Here is a 21,161-nt window from a genome sequence, read left to right as displayed (position 1 = left end):
CAAATGCTTCAAGTGAAGTCACACCCCAAGATTCATGTAGTCACATTCTTAGCTTCATATGAAATTCCAACAAGTGGTTGCTGAGAAATACAGCACACAAGAATTGCTAGACAGACGCACAGCTAGATGGACGGAAGCAGCAACTATATGCTTCCCCTTTGGGAAGCATAATAAAACTATGTAGTAAAATGACTGTGATTAAAATGACAATTTTAAAAAGCTGAGACAGTCAAAGTAAATAAATCTGATATAAACAGAATATATGTTTCCACTAAACATAGTTCTTAAATGTGAAATTAAACTGTTTGAAAAAATCACAAAGGCAACAGCTGTATCTGCAGTTAATACTGTACCTCTGTATTTCCACATAAATGCCATGTAGAATATCTGGAATGCCACTGTATAGTTTCCTTCCATACAAAGCTGTTCAGTTAAAGGTATCAGAATATTCCACAGTCTTGTTCTTACCTCGTGACATTCCAAACTTGTGGACGAAAATTCTGCAAAATAAAAAAAAACTTCATTCATTAGGCAACTCATAAGTAAAAGAATATATCATGTAACAAGGACTGGTCAACCTTGACACTGACAAATAAGAATTGCTCCTAAAGCACCTACGCTCTCTGATGGCCTTTCCCATTATCAGCCCTGAGTTCAGCATGTCTTAATCTTTTACCCTTTGACCTACTGGACCCAACGTAAGAAGGGTCTTCTACTGACCACATATAATCCTCTTTTAAGTCCTGCAGTCTAAAGGTTATTTGATCTTTGACCTACTGACCCCCAAAACAATACATGTCAACTACTGAACACAGGCAAACAGCCTATGAAATTTAAAAACCTTAGGCCAGTGATCTTTAGTTATTTTTAGCAAAAACCTTTTTTAGTCTTGAGATCAGTGACCTTGACCTCTGACCACAAAACAAGAGCAGTCATCCACTGACCAAAGGCAATCACCCTTTAAGTTTGACAACTGAGATCAGGCTAGTAGTGTGGGAGGGAGTTGAACACAAGATTTCTCTTTATATTCTATACAGCAAAAGTATCAAAGGGCAATAAATGCAGTAAAAATAGTCAAAGAACAAGAGATGTCACTAATGGTGACAAATGCCCCCGCAGCACCTTGACCTTTGACCTGGTGACCCCAAAGTCAGTAGGGGTGGTGTACTCAATAAGTACTATCAGCATGTGAAGTTTGAAGGTCCTGAATGAAGTGGTTTGCATGTAAAGTGCCTTCATGCAAAAAGTTAACGTTGGCCCCTGTGACCTTGACCTTTGACCTGGTGACCCCAAAGTCAGTAGGGTTGGTGTACTCATAAAGTTCTATCAGCATGTAAAGTTTGAAGGTCCTGGGTGAAGTGGTTCGCAAGAAAAGTGCCTTCATGCAAAAAATTGACATTGGCCAGTGACCTTGACCTTTGACCTGGTGACCCCAAAGTTAGTAGGTGTACTCAATAAGTACTATCAGCAGGTGAAGTTTGAAGGTCCTGGGTACAGTGGTTCGCGAGTAAAGTGCCTTCATGCAAAAAGTTAACATTGGCCCCTGTGACCTTGACCTTTGACCTGGTGACCCCAAAGTCAGTAGGGGTGGTGTACTCAATAAGTACTATCAGCATGTGAAGTTTGAAGGTCCTGGGTGCAGTGGTTCGCGAGTAAAGTGCCTTCGTGCAAAAAGTTAACATTGGCCCCTGTGACCTTGACCTTTGACCTGGTGACCCCAAAGTCAGTAGAGGTGGTGTACTTAATAAGTACTATCAGCACATGAAGTTTGAAGGTCCTTGGTGCAGTGGTTCGCGAGTAAAGTGCCTTCATGCAAAAAGTTAACGTTGGCCCCTGTGACCTTGACCTTTGACCTGGTGACCCCAAAGTCAGTAGGGGTGGTGTACTCAATAAGTACTATCAGCATGTGAAGTTTGAAGGTCCTGGGTGCAGTGGTTCGCGAGTAAAGTGCCTTCATGCAAAAAGTTAACGTTGGCCCCTGTGACCTTTGACATGGTGACCCCAAAGTCAGTAGGGGTGGTGTACTCAATAAGTACTATCAGCATGTGAAGTTTGAAGGTCCTGGGTGCAGTGGTTCGCCAGTAAAGTGCCTTCATGCAAAAAGTTAACGTTGTGACTAACGAACGAACTAACGGACGGACAGTTGAAAACTAATATGCCTCCCTTCGGGGGCATAAAAAACATATGGTCATCTGCACATCAAGCTTGTTCATCTGTGAATGTTTGAAACAAATCAGTCTAATAGAGAGGGAGTTGGACCCACAAGATTTAGGGATGTATGGATGTTTGTACAGACTATATGCGCACCCACCCCCCCTCCCCCCATATAAATGGGGTATAAAAAGAATGAAACCTCTCTTCTCCAAAGGGCATAAAAACAAATCCATCCTAGTTAATTTCAAGATCAGCCAACATTTTTGGCCATGAAATCTAACATTATCATGAACATATCAAATGCTATTTGTTCCATTTACATTCAATTTAAATCCATCCAAGGCAATTTCAAGATCAGCCAACATTTTTGGCCATGAAATCTAACATTATCATGAACGTACCAAATGCTATTTGTTCTATTCATATTCAACCAAATTTATGTAAGGTAAATCAGTGTAACCAGTATCTGTACATTTACATCTTAAAAGAAATCCTTGTAAGTCTTAATTAATGTATTACCTAGAACAATTTGAGCAGATCTTGTTGGCATCTTAATTTTACACAGAAACTCTGCTGCTTCAAGTTCAAGATTCACTTTCCACCGGTGACTCACAAACTGACTGAGCGATAAAAACTCGGTGTCCAGTATTACCAACAGAATGTCCCTCGCATCAAACAAATTCATCCGACGGCAAAAATAGAAGATTTCCGAGCCTAGAACTGACAGACTGTAGCTGTCCAGTCTTAAATCAGGATCCTCTTTTTGCTCTGGAAAATAGAATTTTTTTAAAAAATTAAACAAGACTTACCTTGGTTAAGTTGAAGTTTGATTTCAACTCTTTGAGTAAGAATTGAGTGAGGGCTTAACAATTCTTGGATAAAAATTGATCTATGACTGATAAAATTTATGAAAACTACGAGGTGTGTTTCCTGCAGAAATTGCAACCGGAAAAGTGACCTGCGCACGCGTAACCGAATCTCAGGTAAGCCTGAAGAGAATTCTTAAACGAAAAGAATTATAATGTTTTACAATTTTTACCATTTCGATTACTTGTATGAACATACAGTCATTTGTTTCTTGGTTTTGTCAGATTTTAAGGCCATCCATGTTCAGGGCTTACATATTTCTACTAACAACTGTAACTATAAAATCTAACTTTATATCACAAAGTTGAATGACATAGGGACCAAGCAGCCCTGTCTAAAATATTGCGCCGCACCATGAGAAAACCAACATAGTGCATTTGCGACCAGCATGGATCCAGACCAACTGCGCAGTCTTGTCAGGATCCATGCTGTTCGCTAACAGTTTCTCTAATTGGATTTGAAAGTAAACAGTATGGATCTGCGCAGTCTGGTCTGGGTCCATGCTGGTCGCAAATGCACTATGTTGGTTTTCTCATTGTACAGCTCAATTATGAATAAAGCAAAATGCAAAAAGTAAGCCTTAAGCTAAACTAATGTCTGAAGCTCACAACTGATTTTTTTCATCTGACAACTGGTTTGTGACTAAGTTTTGTGAACATCAGATAAGAACTGCTTTGGTACCTGAGAGTGACTTGGAGTATCCAGCTACTTATCAAACTTGTCCAAGGTATCAATACCCATAAAGATTGTGAACAAGTTTTGTGATGATTGGATTAGAATTACTCAAGTTTAAGAGACACTCATTTTTTGCAATATTTAGTAATTCAATGGCTAGAACTCCAAAGTCACTGGGACAATCCAACTGATAATGTGACCAAGTTGGTGAGCAATAGATAAGAAATGCACAAATTAGAGAGCGGACAACTTTAGTGAATGCTGCCTCCTGCCTGCCTGCCGCAGGTGATAACGTAATACCTCCCCTTTCATGATAGTATAAAATAGCTGCAAAAAGTAATGCACTCCACACTTTAGATCCATTTGAATTTCAGAAAAAAAATTTAATATGATATTCATACTGGCGAGAAAGAACACAGAAATATGGAACCAATTAGTTCGATGTTCCATTGGAGCCAGCTAACAAACAACTACTGCTGAACTAAAAACTTACTCTGTTTAATACGTTGGATGAAAGCTCTCCAAACTGTTCCAATGTTGCTATCATTCTCTGTGAGGGCCAGGAGGGTTTGTTCAAATACTTCTGGTGTTACTGCACAAGTTTTGCAACACCAAACAAAGAGATCAGCAAGCTCCTGCCAGTTACTAGTCTCTGAAGCAGTCTGAAATAGGTAAATGTGACTGACTTCATGTACATCCGTGTTATTTTTGCAAAATCATGTGATTGCAGTAAATTCCAGATGGAAATCATGATGATGAAATGTCAAATAATTTTGACAAAATGTGGACTTGTACGAGAACAAAACCAATTTCAAAGTCCAAAAAGGGCCATAATTCAGCCAAAATAGATGACAGAGTTATGTACTCTTGCCTACAGATAGAGACTATAATACTGAACAAGTGATAAAAGTTTCAAAGCCATATGTCAAACACTTTACACAAAATATGAACTAATACGAAAAACTTAACCAAAATTTCTAAGTCAAAAGGGGCCATAATTCAGCCAAAATCCTTGATGGAGTTATGTACTCTTGCCTATAACTGGACATAGTGATTGAAAACAAGTGTTGAAAGTTTCGAAGCTTTATCTCAAAAGACTGTCAAAATGTGGACTGGTACGAAAAACTTAACCAAGATTTTTAAGTCGAAAGGGGCCATAATTCAGCCAAAATCCTTGATAGAGTTATGTACTCTTGCCTATAACTGGACATGGTGATGGTTAACAAGTGTTGAAAGTTTCAAAGCTTTATCTCAAAAGACTTTGTCAAAATATGAACTGGTACGAAAAACTTAACCAAGATTTCTAAGTCAAAAGGGGCCATAATTCAGCCAAGATCTTTGATACAGTTATATACTCTTGCCTATAACTGAACATGGTGATGGTAAACAAGTGTTGAAACTTCAAAGTATCAAAGCTTTATCTCAAAAGACTTTGTCAAAATGTGGACTGGTACGAAAAACTTAACCAAGGTGTGACGCCGACACCGTAGTGAGGAGGATAGCTCTACTTATTCTTCAAATAGTCAAGCTAAAATTATGTGAACTGCAACCGGAGTTTCCTTCAAGTACAATTTTTATTACCTTTATCTCTTTCAAAATGTTTCTTTCCCTCACAGGATGTTCTCTAATGTCCCTGGAATCGGAGAAGTTTGTTGGGGTCCCTGCTCTAGATGGTTTTTTACCAAGGAGTGGTTGTCTCCTTTTGTGTCCATTCCCACTAGCAAAATTTGACACATCCTGTTTTGTAGGAGAGATGTTTCTCGATTTTAATTGTGCAGTTAGTTGCTGTGGTACTTTCAGTTTAGTTAAATCTGCTGAGTCATGTTTAACTGGAGTTACTGCTCTTGACTGCATACAAGTAGCAAACTGGTTTGCTTTTTCTTGTTCACTACTTCTGCTGCCAAAATTGGGCAAGTCAGAATTGGTTGGAGTTACAGGCCTTGACTGCAAGCAGGCATTTGAAAGCTGGTTAGTTCCATGCTGCCCTGTGTCTGAAACAGCACTGTCTGAGTTCTGATTGGGATGATCAGAACTTGTCATGTTTTTCTGTCTAATCCCTCTGGCAATCCACCTTTTGTTCCGAAGACATTGCCAAAGTGTGGACACTATTGTACCCATACTGCTTTGTTGTAGTTTGTTCTCTAGTGTAGATAATGGCTGTAGAATTTATACAAGACTCGATATATATACACGTTTTATACATAAAGTCTAAATATAAGGTTTACATGAGCATATGAATTACATATTATAAACATATAAATGTGACATTAGCTTGACTCAAACATCTGTCTTGGTAGCTCTTCATTTTTCATCTGATGAAAACAAGGTGCTATGTGTCTCTGGTCAGAAACACCAACATTTTTCAAGGTGCAAGTTTCAGTATTGAATTCTTATCTGGTAGCAAACATGGTGCTAAATTAACCTTCCTAAAACTTCATTCATAAAGGAAACTTAACCTTAAGCCTGCTGCCGGCAAGTGATTCTGCCTTTGCGACCAGTGCAGACCAAGATCAGCCTGCACATCCGTGCAGTCTGATCATGGTCTGCACTGTTCGCTATTCAGTCAATATATTTTCAGTAAACACCCCTTCAAATAATAAATGGTATTGCCCAAATTGAGTGATGGACCAGTCCATTTTAGAAATTTAGCAGGGTAAAGGTTAATATGTTGTAAAAGTTACCTCATTGCTAATGTTAACAAGTTGTTGCGGAGAGGTTTTCTCTAACCAGGATACAGCTGAAGACAACAGTGATGTATCTTGGCAAGTGATCAGCAATGTCACAGCTTTATTGATGAACTGCTGGGGTACGACAAAATCCTCAGTTTGGGTATAGTAGATTATCACATCCCAGAGCATATACACATCACTGTAGGCTGAGAAAGCCCTGAAATAGGCATTTAAATAAGCTTGTTGCTAAAAACTCCCTTTTGCTGCACTCAACTTGCAAAGCACACTTCTCACTAATCAATGCATTTTTATTCTAACATAACTGCATGTTTCCCTACTAAACACAGAAACTGGAAAGTGTAACATTATTTTGCCATAAAATCAGTATTTATACATCAGTTAAATGTCATAGCAGCAAACATCATAACTGAGCACTAAAATGACACAACACAGGCAAATATTTTGTAGACAGTCAAGGATGTATAGCAAACACTGACACCATGTTAGAATTGGACAAATATATCCCAAACAGTGATTTCATGTCATTTACATGCTTATTATTTTCAATGTCACTGCATCCTCGTGATATATTTGTTTGTTTGTTTGTTTTGGGTTTAACGCCGTTTTTCAACAGTATTTCAGTCATGTAACGGCGGGCAGTTAACCTAACCAGTGTTCCTGGATTTTGTACCAGTACAAACCTGTTCTCCGCAAGTAACTGCCAACTTCCCCACATGAATTATCAGAGGTGGAGGACTAATGATTTCAGACACAATGTCGTTTATCAAATAGTCACGGAGAACATACGCCCCGCCCGAGGATCGAACTCGCGACCCTGCGATCCGTAGACGCTCTTACCTCGTGATATAAATCTTTCATATCAGCTGGTTTAATTCAATGACCAGATCATTGCTTGAGACATGTTACTTCTTAAATAATAGATCATACTATGATTTTCTGGACTTAAAATCATTTATTCTCAACTAACAACATTTTACTTTTTCTGTGCATGTAAAAGCAACTATTATGATGAAAAGGAACACTTTTAATAGCAGCATGACCGACTAACTTTTAGTACGACAGACTTCTTTTAAACATATATATATATACCTACTCTAAGAGAATAAGGACTGCCCTATGCTTCGGGTAGATATTGTTCTCCTTGGCAATATAGAAGGCATCTTTCAGAGGTGCTATATCCTCACAATACACCAAACGTTTCCACAGATAGATAATGTCATCTATATGCCTGAAAATACAAAATTACTGCATACACTTTGTTGGACCTACTGTTTTGTTTTTTGTTTTTTTTGCCAGTTTGTTATGGAAATTATAGGTTCATATTTGAGTGAAATGAATTATTTAAAAAAAAACAGTTCTCAGCATTTTATTTACACTAGCATTAAACAGCATCAGAAATATGAAGACATTACCATATGCATCCAGGCAGGACAGGTCAAATTGGTAAGTAACCTATTCTGGGCAAACTCAAATTTTATGTGACAATTCCCTTTAGCATTCGAACTCGTAACAAATCTTTGTTACTGTTACAATTGTGCAGTGTTGAATGACAAAGACATGTTAAGTCTTCCTTGCTCTGCAGATAACACAGCTAGAAATCTGATATAATAATAATGACAAGATAGCATGAAGCTCACAACTTGGAAAGTGGGACCTGAACAGACAGACGAGTCACAAACATGTATGAACAACAGCAAGAGATACAGAACTTTATAAGAAATTTCATTCAGTTCAAGATATCAACTTATTTGGGAAACTCACAGAACACCCTGACTATCTTCATTTATAGATCTAATGACCAATTTTTTCCCCCACAAAATCTCTTCCCTAAAATAATAACATACACTTGTCCCAAAGCAAATTGAAATCAAAACAGGCAGTGTGAAAACAATCTTAAAAGGTGTATAAATAGCCATTCATTCACATAATGGTTCATGTTGTAAGCTTTAGTAAAAGTAATTATCTCATCATTACTAAACAGAGAAAGACCTGCACTGAAAAGAAAGTTTTTTTACTTTTTTTTTTTTTAAAGAAAATCCATACCCTTCTTTGACGAAATTTCTATTGGCAATCAACTGCAACAACTTATGGCAGTACTCCATATTGAGATGATTCACACTGTAGCCATATAAACAATCCAGGTCGTCCTGGCAGATGTTCATCATAAAATAACTCTGACTTTCAAGCATATTCATTCCACTGAAAATATGAAATACTTCATTACTTCTGACACCTCAACTATTTCTAAGACCTTGACTGTTTGTGTGGTAATAAAAAAATCCTTCAATGCAATCAAAAGTTATGGAGCAGAGAGCTTTATACTTGACCTTCAATGGTAACTTGAACTCTGACTGGTAGGCACGGGTCATGCAAGCAACACATTATCTGGTTATGGGGATGTATTTGAGTGTTTATAAAAATACTTCAAGGCATTTAGAAGCTAAGCCATTCCTGTTATTTCAATAGTGATCTTAACCTTTCAACACCAAGCATGGGTCATGTATGCGACATACTGTCTGCAGTCATGAGGTACATTTGCATGTAGTGGTAAGAAAATCCTTCAAAGCAATTAAAAGTTACGGAGTTGAAACAAATTTTAACTTGACCTTACAGCATAGATCATGTGATAACCCAATGTCTCATCATGGGGAACTTTTGTGTGTAGCACTAAAATAATCTATCAATGCATATAAAAGTTATGGAGTGCAAACAATTTTTACTTGACCTTCAATAGTGACCTTGACATATGACCTACAAGCAAAAGTCATATACTTGCATAATCTACATATAGCTCTCTACTTACATATCAAGTTTTATTAACCTAGTTTGAATACTTTTATAGCAATTGTCAGCATGTTTTTTTTCTATGCGGGCAGACGGACAGACGGAGGGCATTCCTATAGTTGCCTCCAGTGTTCCACGTAAGGACTAAAAAATAAAATCGAAGAAAGTGTAAGCACTTTTCACGTAGGTGTGAAAACGGGCATTCACATATATGTATATGGTGGTTATTAGTACACAACATATATGTACGCATTACAAATTACAATAACTCGTCTTACAAAATTTTCCCAACCAGTTTCAACTAAAATCGAGCACACTATCTAAATTTTTCAGTATCATATAGATTGGAGAAAAGCAGTTCTAGAAACTAAACACCTGTTCCAGAACTTGTTCTGCATCTGATGTAAATAAATAAAAGTGTATATACTATCAGAGATACCTGTTTAATTCTCCTTTTTTGCATTTTTCAACTATTTCAGGCATATATCTGTGTAAATCATCCTGCAATTGGAAACACAAGACCATCAACATCATCATCTGAACATAATCTTTTCAAGTGGTGTGACAGTAATTTGTCTTACAAAATTTGAATAAAATAGGAAAATCTTGTTAAGGTTGAAGTAAAGTCTTTTGAAACCATCCCTCGGGTGAATTTTTGTTTTAGTTTTTTACGCCGCATAGGCCTTGGTCTATCATAAAGAATGCACAAAATTGTTCATAATAAATAGAAAAAACTATTTAGACAGGTGACTCCCTTTTGGACAACACATTTTGTCTTATATCACATGTGCTCTGACTGTTCATGTTCTATTTTGTAGAAGATATCAAACTTCTTTTTCAAAAGTATTTTGTCATTACCTTTCTTATCATTGTGCGTCCATCATGTTTGTCCAGGTACTCCGGGGGTTGAAAGTGTTACAAACCATGTACATTTCAAAAAAATGCAAACATTGCAAAATGAAAGTGAAAGTAGAGCTGTCAAATTGACAAAAAACTGCAGTATTTCAACAAATATAAAAGTAAACTATTTTTCATTTCCCAGAGTACCTAGGTAAGTATGTAAGACACACAACAAAAACAAATTTAGAGAAAAAATATGTTTGAAAAAGAAGTTTGATATTTTGTACAAAATATAATGTGGACAGTTGAAGTACATGTTTTGTAAGACAAAATACATATTACCAAACAAGGTGACCTCTATATAAAGTATTTTCTACTTCTTCTGAACAACTCCGTATATATATATGTTATGAATATTATGGGTCTGTTGGGTATAATTTCCAAAATGAAAATTTACCAAAGGGGTGGTCTCAGACACTTTACTTGAACCTTAACACTCTCGAGGCCACATTTTCTGTTTCATCTTATAAATCTTTGTCAACATGTTTATTTCTATGTAATCAGCTTACAAACAAAAATTTTCTAACTTGCTAAGGTGCATTCTTTTGCCAGCAAGTAAGCTTGAGTTATGAAACTTGCCATGTGAGGTCATCCCATGATACCAAAAATGAGTGGAGAATCTGAAACCATTTGGTCAAGTAATTCCTGAGAAAAATGCTTACTTGTGAAATGTCTATGTTAACAAAAGGACCATGATGGTCCTGAATCGCTCACCTCTTCCCACATGACCCAGTTTTGAGTATGACGTCGTTTTTCTATTTTGAATAGTGACCTAGTTTCAGCTCATGTGACCCAGTTGACTTGACCTAATATTATCAAGATAAAATTCTGACCAATTTTCATGAAGATCCATTGAAAATAGTCTCTAGAGAGGTCACAAGGTTTTTCTATGATTGACCTATGACCTAGTTTTCGAAGGTACTGACCCTGTTTTGACCTTTATCTAGATATCATCAGGTGACATTCTCACTTTTCATGAAGACTCATGAAAAACATGGCCTCTAGAGAGGTCACAATGTTTTTCTATCTTTATACCTACTGGCCTAGTTTTTGACCGCACATGACCCAGTTTCGAAACTGACCTAGATATCATCAAGGTGAACATTCAGACAATTTCAATGAAGACCATGAAAATATGGCCTCTAGAAGTCAAAGATTTAAAATTTTAGACCTACTGACCTATTTGACCGCAGTTACCAGTTTCAACTTACCCAATATCATCAAATGAACATTCAACCACTTTCATACAGATCCATAAAAGTATGGCCTCTGAGGTCACAAGTTTTTATTATTTGACTACTGACTAGTTTTTAAGGCACGTGACCAGTTTCAAACTTGATCTAGATATCATCAAGTGAACATTCTGACCATTTATGGAGATCCATTCACAGTATGCCTCTAGTCACAAGTTTTCTATTTTAGACCTACTAACCTAGTTTTGACCGCACATGACCCTGTTCGACTTGACTAATATCATCAAGATGAACATTCAGACCAATTTCATACAGATCCATGAAAATATGCCTTTAGAGAGTCACAAAGTTTTTCCATTATCTGACCTACTGACTAGTTTTGACGGCACGTGACCCACTTTCATACTGACCTAGATATCATCAAACGAACATTCAGACCAACTTTCATACAGATCCCAGAAAAATGGCCTCTAAGAGTCACAGGTTTTTCTTACTGACTACGACCTAGTTTTTGAAGGCACGTGACCCACTTTTGAACTGACCTAGAAACTCAAGGGAACATCTGACCAATTCATGAAGATCTCATGAAATAATGGCCTCTAGAGGGCACAAACTTTTTCTATTTTTTGACCTACTGACCATTTTTGACCGACTGACCCATTCAACTTGACCTAGATATCATCAGATGAACATTCGACAACTTTCATAAGATCCATGAAAAATGGCCTTAGAAGTCACAGTTTTCTATATTTGACCTACTGACCTAGTTTGACGGCACGTGACCCATTTCGAACTTGATCTAGATATCATCATGGTGAATGTTCTGATCAATTTCATGAGAGATCCCATGAAAAATATGGGCTCTAGAGAGGTCACAAGTTTTATTTTTAGACTACTGACCTAGTTTTGAAGGCACGTGATCCAGTTTGAACTGACCTAGATATCATCAAGTGAATGTTCTGACCAATTTCATGAAGATCTGTGAAATATATGGCCTCTAGAGAGGTCCAAGTTTTTCTATTTTAAGCCTACGACCTAGTTTATGGCACGTGACCAAGTTCAAACTTGACCTAATTCATCAAGGAACATTCTGAGCAATTTTCATGAGATCTTGTGAAATAATGCCTCTAGAGAGTCACAGGTTTTCTATTTTTAGACCTACTGACCTAGTTTTGATGCACGTGACCCATTTCGAACTTGACCTAGATATCACAAGATGAACATCTGAAAAATTTCATAAAGATCCATGAAAAATGTGACCTCTAAGTGTCACAAGCAAAAGTTTACGACGACGCACGCACGACACGGCACCGCGATCCAAAAGCTCACCTTGTCACTTGTGACAGTGACTAAAAGGGGCATAATTTTGACAAAGTAAAACAGAGTTTTGTTATTTGTCCTACTGGGTTACCTAATGATGCTAAATACAGGTGTGAAGTTTGAAAATATAAGGTCTAGTAGTTTTAGAGAAACCTGCTTATAACTTTTGTGATGTGGACACCAACGAAATGGTAACAACAAATCCTTTATTTGAAAATTTTCAAACTAAAATGATCTAATGGACAAATGGTAGAAACCTGACCTCTAAACTATTTATACAAATTTCCAAACCTGGCATATGCACTGCACAATATAGTATTTATCTTAAACTGAATCTCTGTTGCAATGAAATACATTTGTACAGATAATTTAATACAAGTTGAACGCCTCTCATAAAGACAGTCATACTGCAGTTTATTTCCTACCTCTGTTGGATTGTCATGCCTAAAAGTACATTGTGCGCTGCATGTTTTTCTACTGAAATATTTAAAACACCAGCCGCTCGGCATCCAACGGGTCTTGTAAGGGTTGCTTCTCATTGGCTGAAACACTGGCACCTCACACGGTGGTTTAGGAAGCTGATCTACATTCACAGGGACAAATGTCTGAAAGGGAGAAGTACTGTGAGGTCATTTTGTGATAAAGTACTGACTTTTATGACATATCTGCATACAGTGTTGCCATGACAGCAGTTATCATTATGATTAAAAGCCAACAGATACCCGACAGCAAATTTCCTTCAAAATATTTTTATGCTAATTACTTAGAGAACATTACAAGATGTAACGTATCATGCTTGGGTACTAAATTTCACTGTATGTTTTAACAGGAGCTCTTGACATGCCTTGATATTTGAAAACTGATAATTTGTTCTAGTTATTTTCAATGTCAGCCAAAAATTGTGAGTAGAAAGTTATGTACTCTTGTCTACACATAGAGACCATGATGGAAAGTGTGTTTAAAGTTTCAAAGCCACATATCAAACAGTCTAGATAAAATGTGGAATGGTATGCGAAAATTATCTAATTTCTATCTCAAACTAGATGCCCATGGGCAACATGTCGGGCCCGCCCTCTGACCCCTAACTGTGACATTGTGACATTGAGATTGAATCCGTCTCACTGAGTTAAACCTTCATGCCAAATATAAACAAGATTACTCAATGCATGTCAAAGTTATAGGCTGGACAAGATCTGACATGACCTTTGACCTCAAACTGTGACCTTGACCTTTGAAATAGGAACCTAAGGTTTACACATAACACTCTGTCTCACTGAGGTTAACAATCATACCAAATATAAACAAGATTCCTTAATGCATGTCAAAGTTATAGGCTGGATAAAATCTGACATGACCTTTGACCTCCAACTGTGACCTTGACCTCTGAGACAGAAACCTGGGGTTTGCGCATGACACTCCGTCTCACTGAGGTTAACATTCATGCCAAATATAAACTAGAATGTGTCTGTAGGAAACAGGGTGTGCCCCCACTGGTATATTTGTCATAAATATGGGGCAATAATTCAAATGTTTGCAGTCTTAAGGAGGTATAGCCTCAACATATATTTTATATAAAGGATTCATTATTCTAGGCCATATACTTCTTCAGCTATGAGCATCACAAATATAAAATCCACTATTCTGACTATATCAAGGGCCGTAATTCTGTAATTAGTGTTAAAATCTCAAGAATAATGCAAAGTGTGCAAGGTCACATCATGATTAAGACTCATGCACGGTTTCATGAATTTACATCACTTTTTGAGCAAGGCATGTCATTAGGTGAAAATGTGCATTTTTTACTATTTTTGACTATTTCAGGGGCCGTAACTTTGGAAATAAGGTGCAGAGCCAGACGAAAAAATAGGAGGTGCCCAAGTTCATATCATGATAAAGACTTATGCAAGTTTTCATCAATTTACACAAAATACTTTTTGAGCTAGGTTCGTCACTGGGTGAAAATGTGCTTTTTTGACTATTTCAGGGGGCCATAACTCTGGAAATAGGGTGTACAGAGCCAAACGAAAAAAAAAGAAGGTGCGCAAGTTCATATCATGATAAATACTCATAGATTTATACCAAATACTTTTTTAGCTAGGTATGTCACAAGGTGAAAATGTGCGTTTTTGCTTATTTTAGGGGCCTCAACTCTGGAAAACGGGGGCGGATCCAGATGAAGAATAGGAGGTGCGCAATTTCATATCATGATAAGGACTCTTGCAATGTTTCACCAGTTTCGGAACAGACAGAAACATGGACTCAAGAACAAGACCAAATCTATATGCCCCTCCACTCAGTGTTGGGGGCACAACAAGATTGCTCCTTGCATGTCATAGTTATGGTCCGGACAAACAAATCCAGACAGACAGACACACACACGTACGGATGCATGCACATACAATGAACAGCCATTTGGACAAGTGGGCTTGACAACAAGAGCTGTCTGATGACAGCCCGCTCGACTATTCCAAGAATTGATTGAAGAATGGGGTCAAAATATTTCTACGGATATTCAGACAAAAGAAATAAATAGATTAGACAATGTTCCTGTATTACTATGATTTCGATAAGTCTTGCACTAAATGGCAATATATGAGGCAATTTCAAAGTCCAAAAAGGGCCATAATTCAGTCAAAATAGTTATGTACTCTTGCCTACAGATGGAAATCATAAGGATAAACAAGTGTTCAAAGTTTAAAAGCCATATGTCAAATAGTTTTGACAAAACATGGACTTATATGAAAACAGAACCAATTTCAAAGTCCAAAAAGGGCCATAATTCAGCCAAAATAGATGACAGAGTTATTTTCTCTTTCCTACAGATAGAGACTATTATACTAAACAAGTGATAAAAGTTTCAAAGCCATATGTCAAACACTTTACAAAAAATATAAACTGGTACGAAAAACTTAACCAAGATTTCTAAGTCAAAAGGGGCCATAATTCAGCCAAAATCCTTGATGGAGTTATGTACTCTTGCCTATAACTGGACATGGTGATGGTAAACAGGTGTTGAAAGTTTCAAAGCTTTATCTCAAAAGACTTTGTCAAAATATGAACTGGTACGAAATATTAACCAAGATTTCTAAGTCAAAAGGGGCCATAATTCAGCCAAAATACCTGATGGAGTTATGTACTCTTGCCTATAACTGGCCATGGTGATGGTTAACAAGTGTTGAAATTTTCAAAGCGTTATCTTAAAAGACTTTGTCAAAATACGAACTGGTACGAAAAACTTAACCAAAATTTTTAAGTCGAAAGGGGCCATAATTCAGCCAAAATCCTTGATGGAGTTATGTGCTCTTGCCTATAACTGGCCACGATGATGGTAAACTGGTGTTGAAAGTTTCAAAGCTTTATCTTAAAAGACTTTGTCAAAATATGAACTGGTACGAAAAACTTAACCATGATTTCTAAGTCAAAAGGGGCCATAATTCAGCCAAAATCCTTGATGGAGTTATGTGCTCTTGCCTATAACTGGCCATGATGATGGTAAACAAGTGTTGAAAGTTTCAAAACTTTATCTCAAAAGACTTTGTCAAAATGAGGACTGGTACGAAAAACTTAACCAAGGTGTGACGCCGACGCCGTGGTGAGTAGGATAGCTCTACTTATTCTTCGAATAGTCGAGCTAAAAAGGGCCATAACTAAGCCAAGCCAAATTTCTTGTCCTAGTTATGTAGACTTGCCTACACGTGGAGTCTACAATGGTAAACACGTGGCTAAGGCAGAGGACTTCAACCAACTTTCCTTCACCTCAGTGGATTCTGATGACCCTGCATGAATTCATCAACTTTCCCTTAGAAGTAAAAACATTATATAAAAGAGAAATGGTCAATACATCTACATATCATTTAACTAACCTCTTCAACAGGACTTTCATATAAGGAAGTGTTTGTCTCCAACTCCATGTCTTGTACTTCATTATTTTCTTCTGTATCATTCACCATCATTGCTTTGTTCTGTCTGATATACAAAATTTAACATATAGTTCATGTATTTAAGTGTAAAACCAAGTTTTGTTAACGTTAATGCTATGTTTGTCTTATCATACAATACAGGCTATAAAAATTTGAAAATTTCAAATACATGTAAGAGGTAAGTTTTACATCAATTTTTAGTTCATATAAACTGTATCTTATTAAAATGAAAACCTTATAAAATAATACCTTAGGATCGAAAATCAAATACATTGCCTTAATATCCGCATTACAATAAATGTAAAGGTAACTTGAAAATATATGTACATTAGTGGTGGAGTTGGTGGGGATGGTTCTGCTGAATCTAACAAGAATGAAGCCTCCTCATCAGACGCATAAAGTTCCAGGACATCTTCAATGACTTCTTCCTCCCCTATATGTCTCTTCACTTCATCTGTAGAGTCTCTGTCTTCTTCCAAATTATTATCTTCAGCTTCTGTATCAGTGTTTCCCTTCCTTTCATCATTCTCTGAATCAGTGTGAACTTCAGATTCTTCCTCACTTCCCCAATGTGTTTCTCCAATATTTTCTATATTGTAGTGAACTTCAGTTTCACTTTCATCAACCTCCCTGTTTCTGACAAAAGCTGAAACATCCTCAGAATCATTTGTATTTTCTTTCATTTTCAATGAAATGTCATTTACACTATAAGGAACATTTTCATTTAAAGCCATGTTTGCTTTACTCTCAATAGAATTATCGTCTCTAGTTACATTATTTTCTAGTTTCTGATTATCAAATACATCTTCATCTACTTCTTCATGTACTTCTACTTTATATTCTCTGCAACTAACATCCTGGACCTGTGCATTTTCCAGACATTTGTCTAGCTGCCTTGTAATCCCTTCAGACTTTTTAATATGACCAACCCAATCTTCATTCATATAAGCAACAGAGTCTTTCCTACTATCTTCTTCATTATCTCCTTCTGTCAAAGTTTTACTGTACGAGTCCTGACTTGGCAAAGCATAAACTGGACCACCGTACCCATAGTCTAGTTTATTTTCCGTGTTTAAGCCTTCCTTTACTGGCAAACTTTCAGACAATATCACAGCTGAAGATGACACACTTCTGTTCATTTTTTTACTTGTTTTATTACTGTCACTGCCCACTTGAAAATCATTTTCTGAATGCATGGTGGCATCTTTAAAGTTTTTCAGCTCTGAAACTTCCTTTCCACTGTCTCCCAATGATTTATCAACTGTAGATCCCAGTAAATTAGTATAATCCATTTGACTGCATTCTGCAGATAAAATCACCATGGATGACATTCGGGAATCTGAAAATAACATAAAGCAATGTAACTAACTTGCCAAAAATTACAGATATCACAAACAATAGGTGGCCTACAATAAAATATGTTATAATTTTACTTATTTGTTCAAAAAAAGTGGTTTAAAAGGTTTATAATGATTATTTACAAAAAAATTAATCCAATAAATAAATCATTGATAGAACTGGATCTTTACAAAGGCCATTTTGTTATGTTTTTTCTCACTAAATAAGATACTGCATACTCTAAGGTATCTTCAGGCATACCAGTATGTAATACTGTGTTCAAAACCAAAATGGCATCTCAAATTAAAGGCATATTTACATCAGAACAATGATCTTTAAAGTAACAAGAGGGCCATGATGGCCCTATATCGCTCACCTGAGTACCATAGCTCAAAATGATATTATCATGTTTTGACATAGAGCACACAGACATACACATTAAATATCATCAGAATAAATATTTTCTTGTAACAGTCCCTTTTGACCTAGTCACGGCCAATTTTCATACCAAGTTTGAGGTTCCTGGGTTTTTTTGTACCAACATGTCTATTCCTTACCCTGGAAGACTTAAATAACATTTAAAACCAATCTCATTAGATGCTGCTGAAGTATATTCATTTACATAAAATAAAGGGAGGTAATTTGTCAAAAATTCAGTCAAAAAATATCTACCCTGGTTATCCGAGTCCATCTGATAGCATAAATGACATTTCAAATCAGTATCTTCATTGGTTACCGAGATAAACCTATTTTAATTTGAAACAAAGGGAGGTAATTTGACACAAAATCAGTCCATAGTTATCTACCCTGATTGTCTCAGTCCAACTTATGACCATAATGAATTTTCAAATAAGTCCTATAAATACTTACTGAGATAAATCCATTTCTATTAAAATCAAGGGAGGTAATCATGCATTGGTACATGCATATAGATGATACAGAGTACAAGCCTTTACAACAATCAATTAAACAAGAAGGCCATGATGGCCCCTATATATCGCTCACCAGAGTTGATCTGGCCTACTGACCTAGTTTTTGACCCCACATGACAATGAGTTGAACCTGACGTAAAGATCATCAAGACAAACATTCTGACTAAATTCATAAAGATTTGGTTACAACTGTGGCCTCTAGAGTGTTCACAAGTTTTTCCTTTGATTTGACTGGGTGATCTAGTTTTTGACCCCACATGACCCAGATTCGAACTTGACCTATAAATTATCAAAACAACATTCTGACTAATTCTCATGAGTTTCAAACTTAAATTGTGGTCTCTAGACAGGGCTTTTTCTGGCCATTTTGGGAAAAAGGCCCCTGTGCTTTTTGGGAATTTTCGACTCGCGAATACTGCCATATTGTGAAATATATGTATCGGTTAAACATCCAAATTAGGAAAGTATTTCCATGAAAATCAGTCTTTTTTATTTCTTTACGTATATTTCTGTGATTTCTACTGCTAATTTTCATAAAAGAAAACTGCTTTATATTCAAATTCAAGCTGCAAATTCAATAAAATCTACAATACAATGGTTGCACCACTATAATTTGCAACAAAATAGGTCTTTAAAAAAAAAAAAAAAAAAAAAAAAAAATTTTTTTTTTTTTTTTTTTTTGGTTTGATTGGGAATTTTTGAACAGCTATTGGGAAAAAATATGCATATTTGCCATTGGGAATGGGGCCGAATTTCGGCCCCGTGGGACACACTGAAAAAGCCCTGCTAGAGTGTTGAAAAGATTTTCCTTTGATCTGGCCTAGTGACCTAGGTTTTGACTCCACATGACCCAGATTCAATCTGACCTAGAAATGATTAAGACAAACATTCTGACCCAGTTTCATAAAGACTGAGTCACAAATGTGGCCTCTAAAGTGTTCACAAGCTTTTCCTTTGATTTGATCAGGTGACCTAGTTTTTGACCCCACATGACCAAGATTCAAACTTGACCTAGAAATCATCAAGCAAAACTTTCTGACTACTAAGTTTCATAAATATTGGGTCACAACTGTGGTCTCTAGTTTTCACAAGCTTTTCCTTTAATTTGAGCAGGTGAGCTAGTTTTTAATCCTACATGACCCAGTTTCGAACTTGACCTAGAGATCATCAAGACTAACATTCTGACCAAGTTTCATAAAGATTGGGTCTAAAATGTAGTCTCTAGAGTGTTCACAAGCCTTTCCTTTGATCTGATTTACTGACCTAGTTTTTGACCCAACATGACCAAAATTCAAATTTGACCTGAGATCATCAAGACTAACATTCTGATCAAGTTTCAAAAGGACTAGGTCCTAAATGTGATCTTTTAGTGTGTTCACAAGCATTTCCTTTGATCTGATTTACTGACCTAGTTTTGAACCAACATGACCCAGTTTCAAATCTGACCTAGAGATCATCATGACTAACATTCTGACCAAGTTTCATAAAGATTGGGTCACAAATGTGGTCTCTAGAATGTTCACAAGCATTTCCTTTGATCTGACCTATTGACCTAGTTTTTGAACCCACATGACCCAGTTTCGAACTTGACCTAGAGATCATCAAGACTAATATTCTGATCAAGTTTCATTAAGATTGGGTCGCAAATGTGGTCTCTAGAGTGTTCACAAGCTTTTCCTTGAGCTGACCTACTGACCTAGTTTTTTAAATCAACATGACCCAGTTTCGAACTTGACCTAGTGATCATCAAGATTAACATTCTGACCAAGTTTCATAAAGATTGGGTCACAAATGTGGTCTCTAGTGTTCATAAGCTTTTCCTTTGATCTGACCTACTGACCTAGTTGTTGACCCCACATGACCCAGTTTCGAACTTGACCTAGAGATCATCAAGACTAACATTTTGACCAAGTTTCATAAAGATTGGGTAAAAAACAAACAAACTGTAAACTTTTTCCTGTTTATTAAAGATTGGGTCACAAATGTGGTCTCTAGTGTTCCCAAGCTTTTCCTTTGATCTGACCTACTGACCTAGTTTTTGACCCTACATGACCTAGATTCAAACTTGACACAGAGATCATCAAGACTAACATTCAGTTTCGAACTTGACCTACAGATCATTAACACTAACATTCCGACCAAGTTTCATAAAGACTGGGTCACAAATGTGGTCTCTAGAGTGTTCACAAGCTTTTTCTTTGATCTGACCTACTGACCTAGTTTTTTTTTAAACCTACATGACCCAGTTTTAAACTCGACCTAGAGATCATCAAGACTAACATTCTGACCAAGTTTCATAAAGATTGGGTCACAAATGTAGTCTCTAGAGTGTTCACAAGCCTTTCCTTTGATCTGATTTACTGACCTAGTTTTTGACCCAACATGACC

General features: G+C 36.7%; 1 protein-coding gene across 1 annotated transcript in view; it reads right to left on the bottom strand.

The window, feature by feature from the left end:
- The window catches only part of LOC123547778 (reticulocyte-binding protein 2-like), a 62,595-nt gene that overhangs the window by 15,009 nt on the left and 26,425 nt on the right, over nt 1-21,161 (bottom strand). The window contains exons 4-14 of the mRNA XM_053550911.1: nt 16,831-17,842; nt 16,447-16,549; nt 13,009-13,188; nt 9,610-9,671; nt 8,430-8,585; nt 7,480-7,614; nt 6,378-6,582; nt 5,278-5,853; nt 4,190-4,358; nt 2,674-2,922; nt 354-500 (exon numbers count right to left, since the gene is read on the bottom strand). Coding sequence (XP_053406886.1) covers nt 354-500; nt 2,674-2,922; nt 4,190-4,358; nt 5,278-5,853; nt 6,378-6,582; nt 7,480-7,614; nt 8,430-8,585; nt 9,610-9,671; nt 13,009-13,188; nt 16,447-16,549; nt 16,831-17,842 — 2,994 coding nt within the window. The remainder of the gene's footprint in view (nt 1-353; nt 501-2,673; nt 2,923-4,189; nt 4,359-5,277; nt 5,854-6,377; nt 6,583-7,479; nt 7,615-8,429; nt 8,586-9,609; nt 9,672-13,008; nt 13,189-16,446; nt 16,550-16,830; nt 17,843-21,161) is intronic.

Source organism: Mercenaria mercenaria, chromosome 9 (genome assembly GCF_021730395.1).
Source record: "Mercenaria mercenaria strain notata chromosome 9, MADL_Memer_1, whole genome shotgun sequence".
Classification (NCBI taxonomy): domain Eukaryota; kingdom Metazoa; phylum Mollusca; class Bivalvia; order Venerida; family Veneridae; genus Mercenaria; species Mercenaria mercenaria.
Note: the sequence above shows the minus strand (reverse complement) of the source record. Positions and strands in the feature narration are given on the sequence as shown.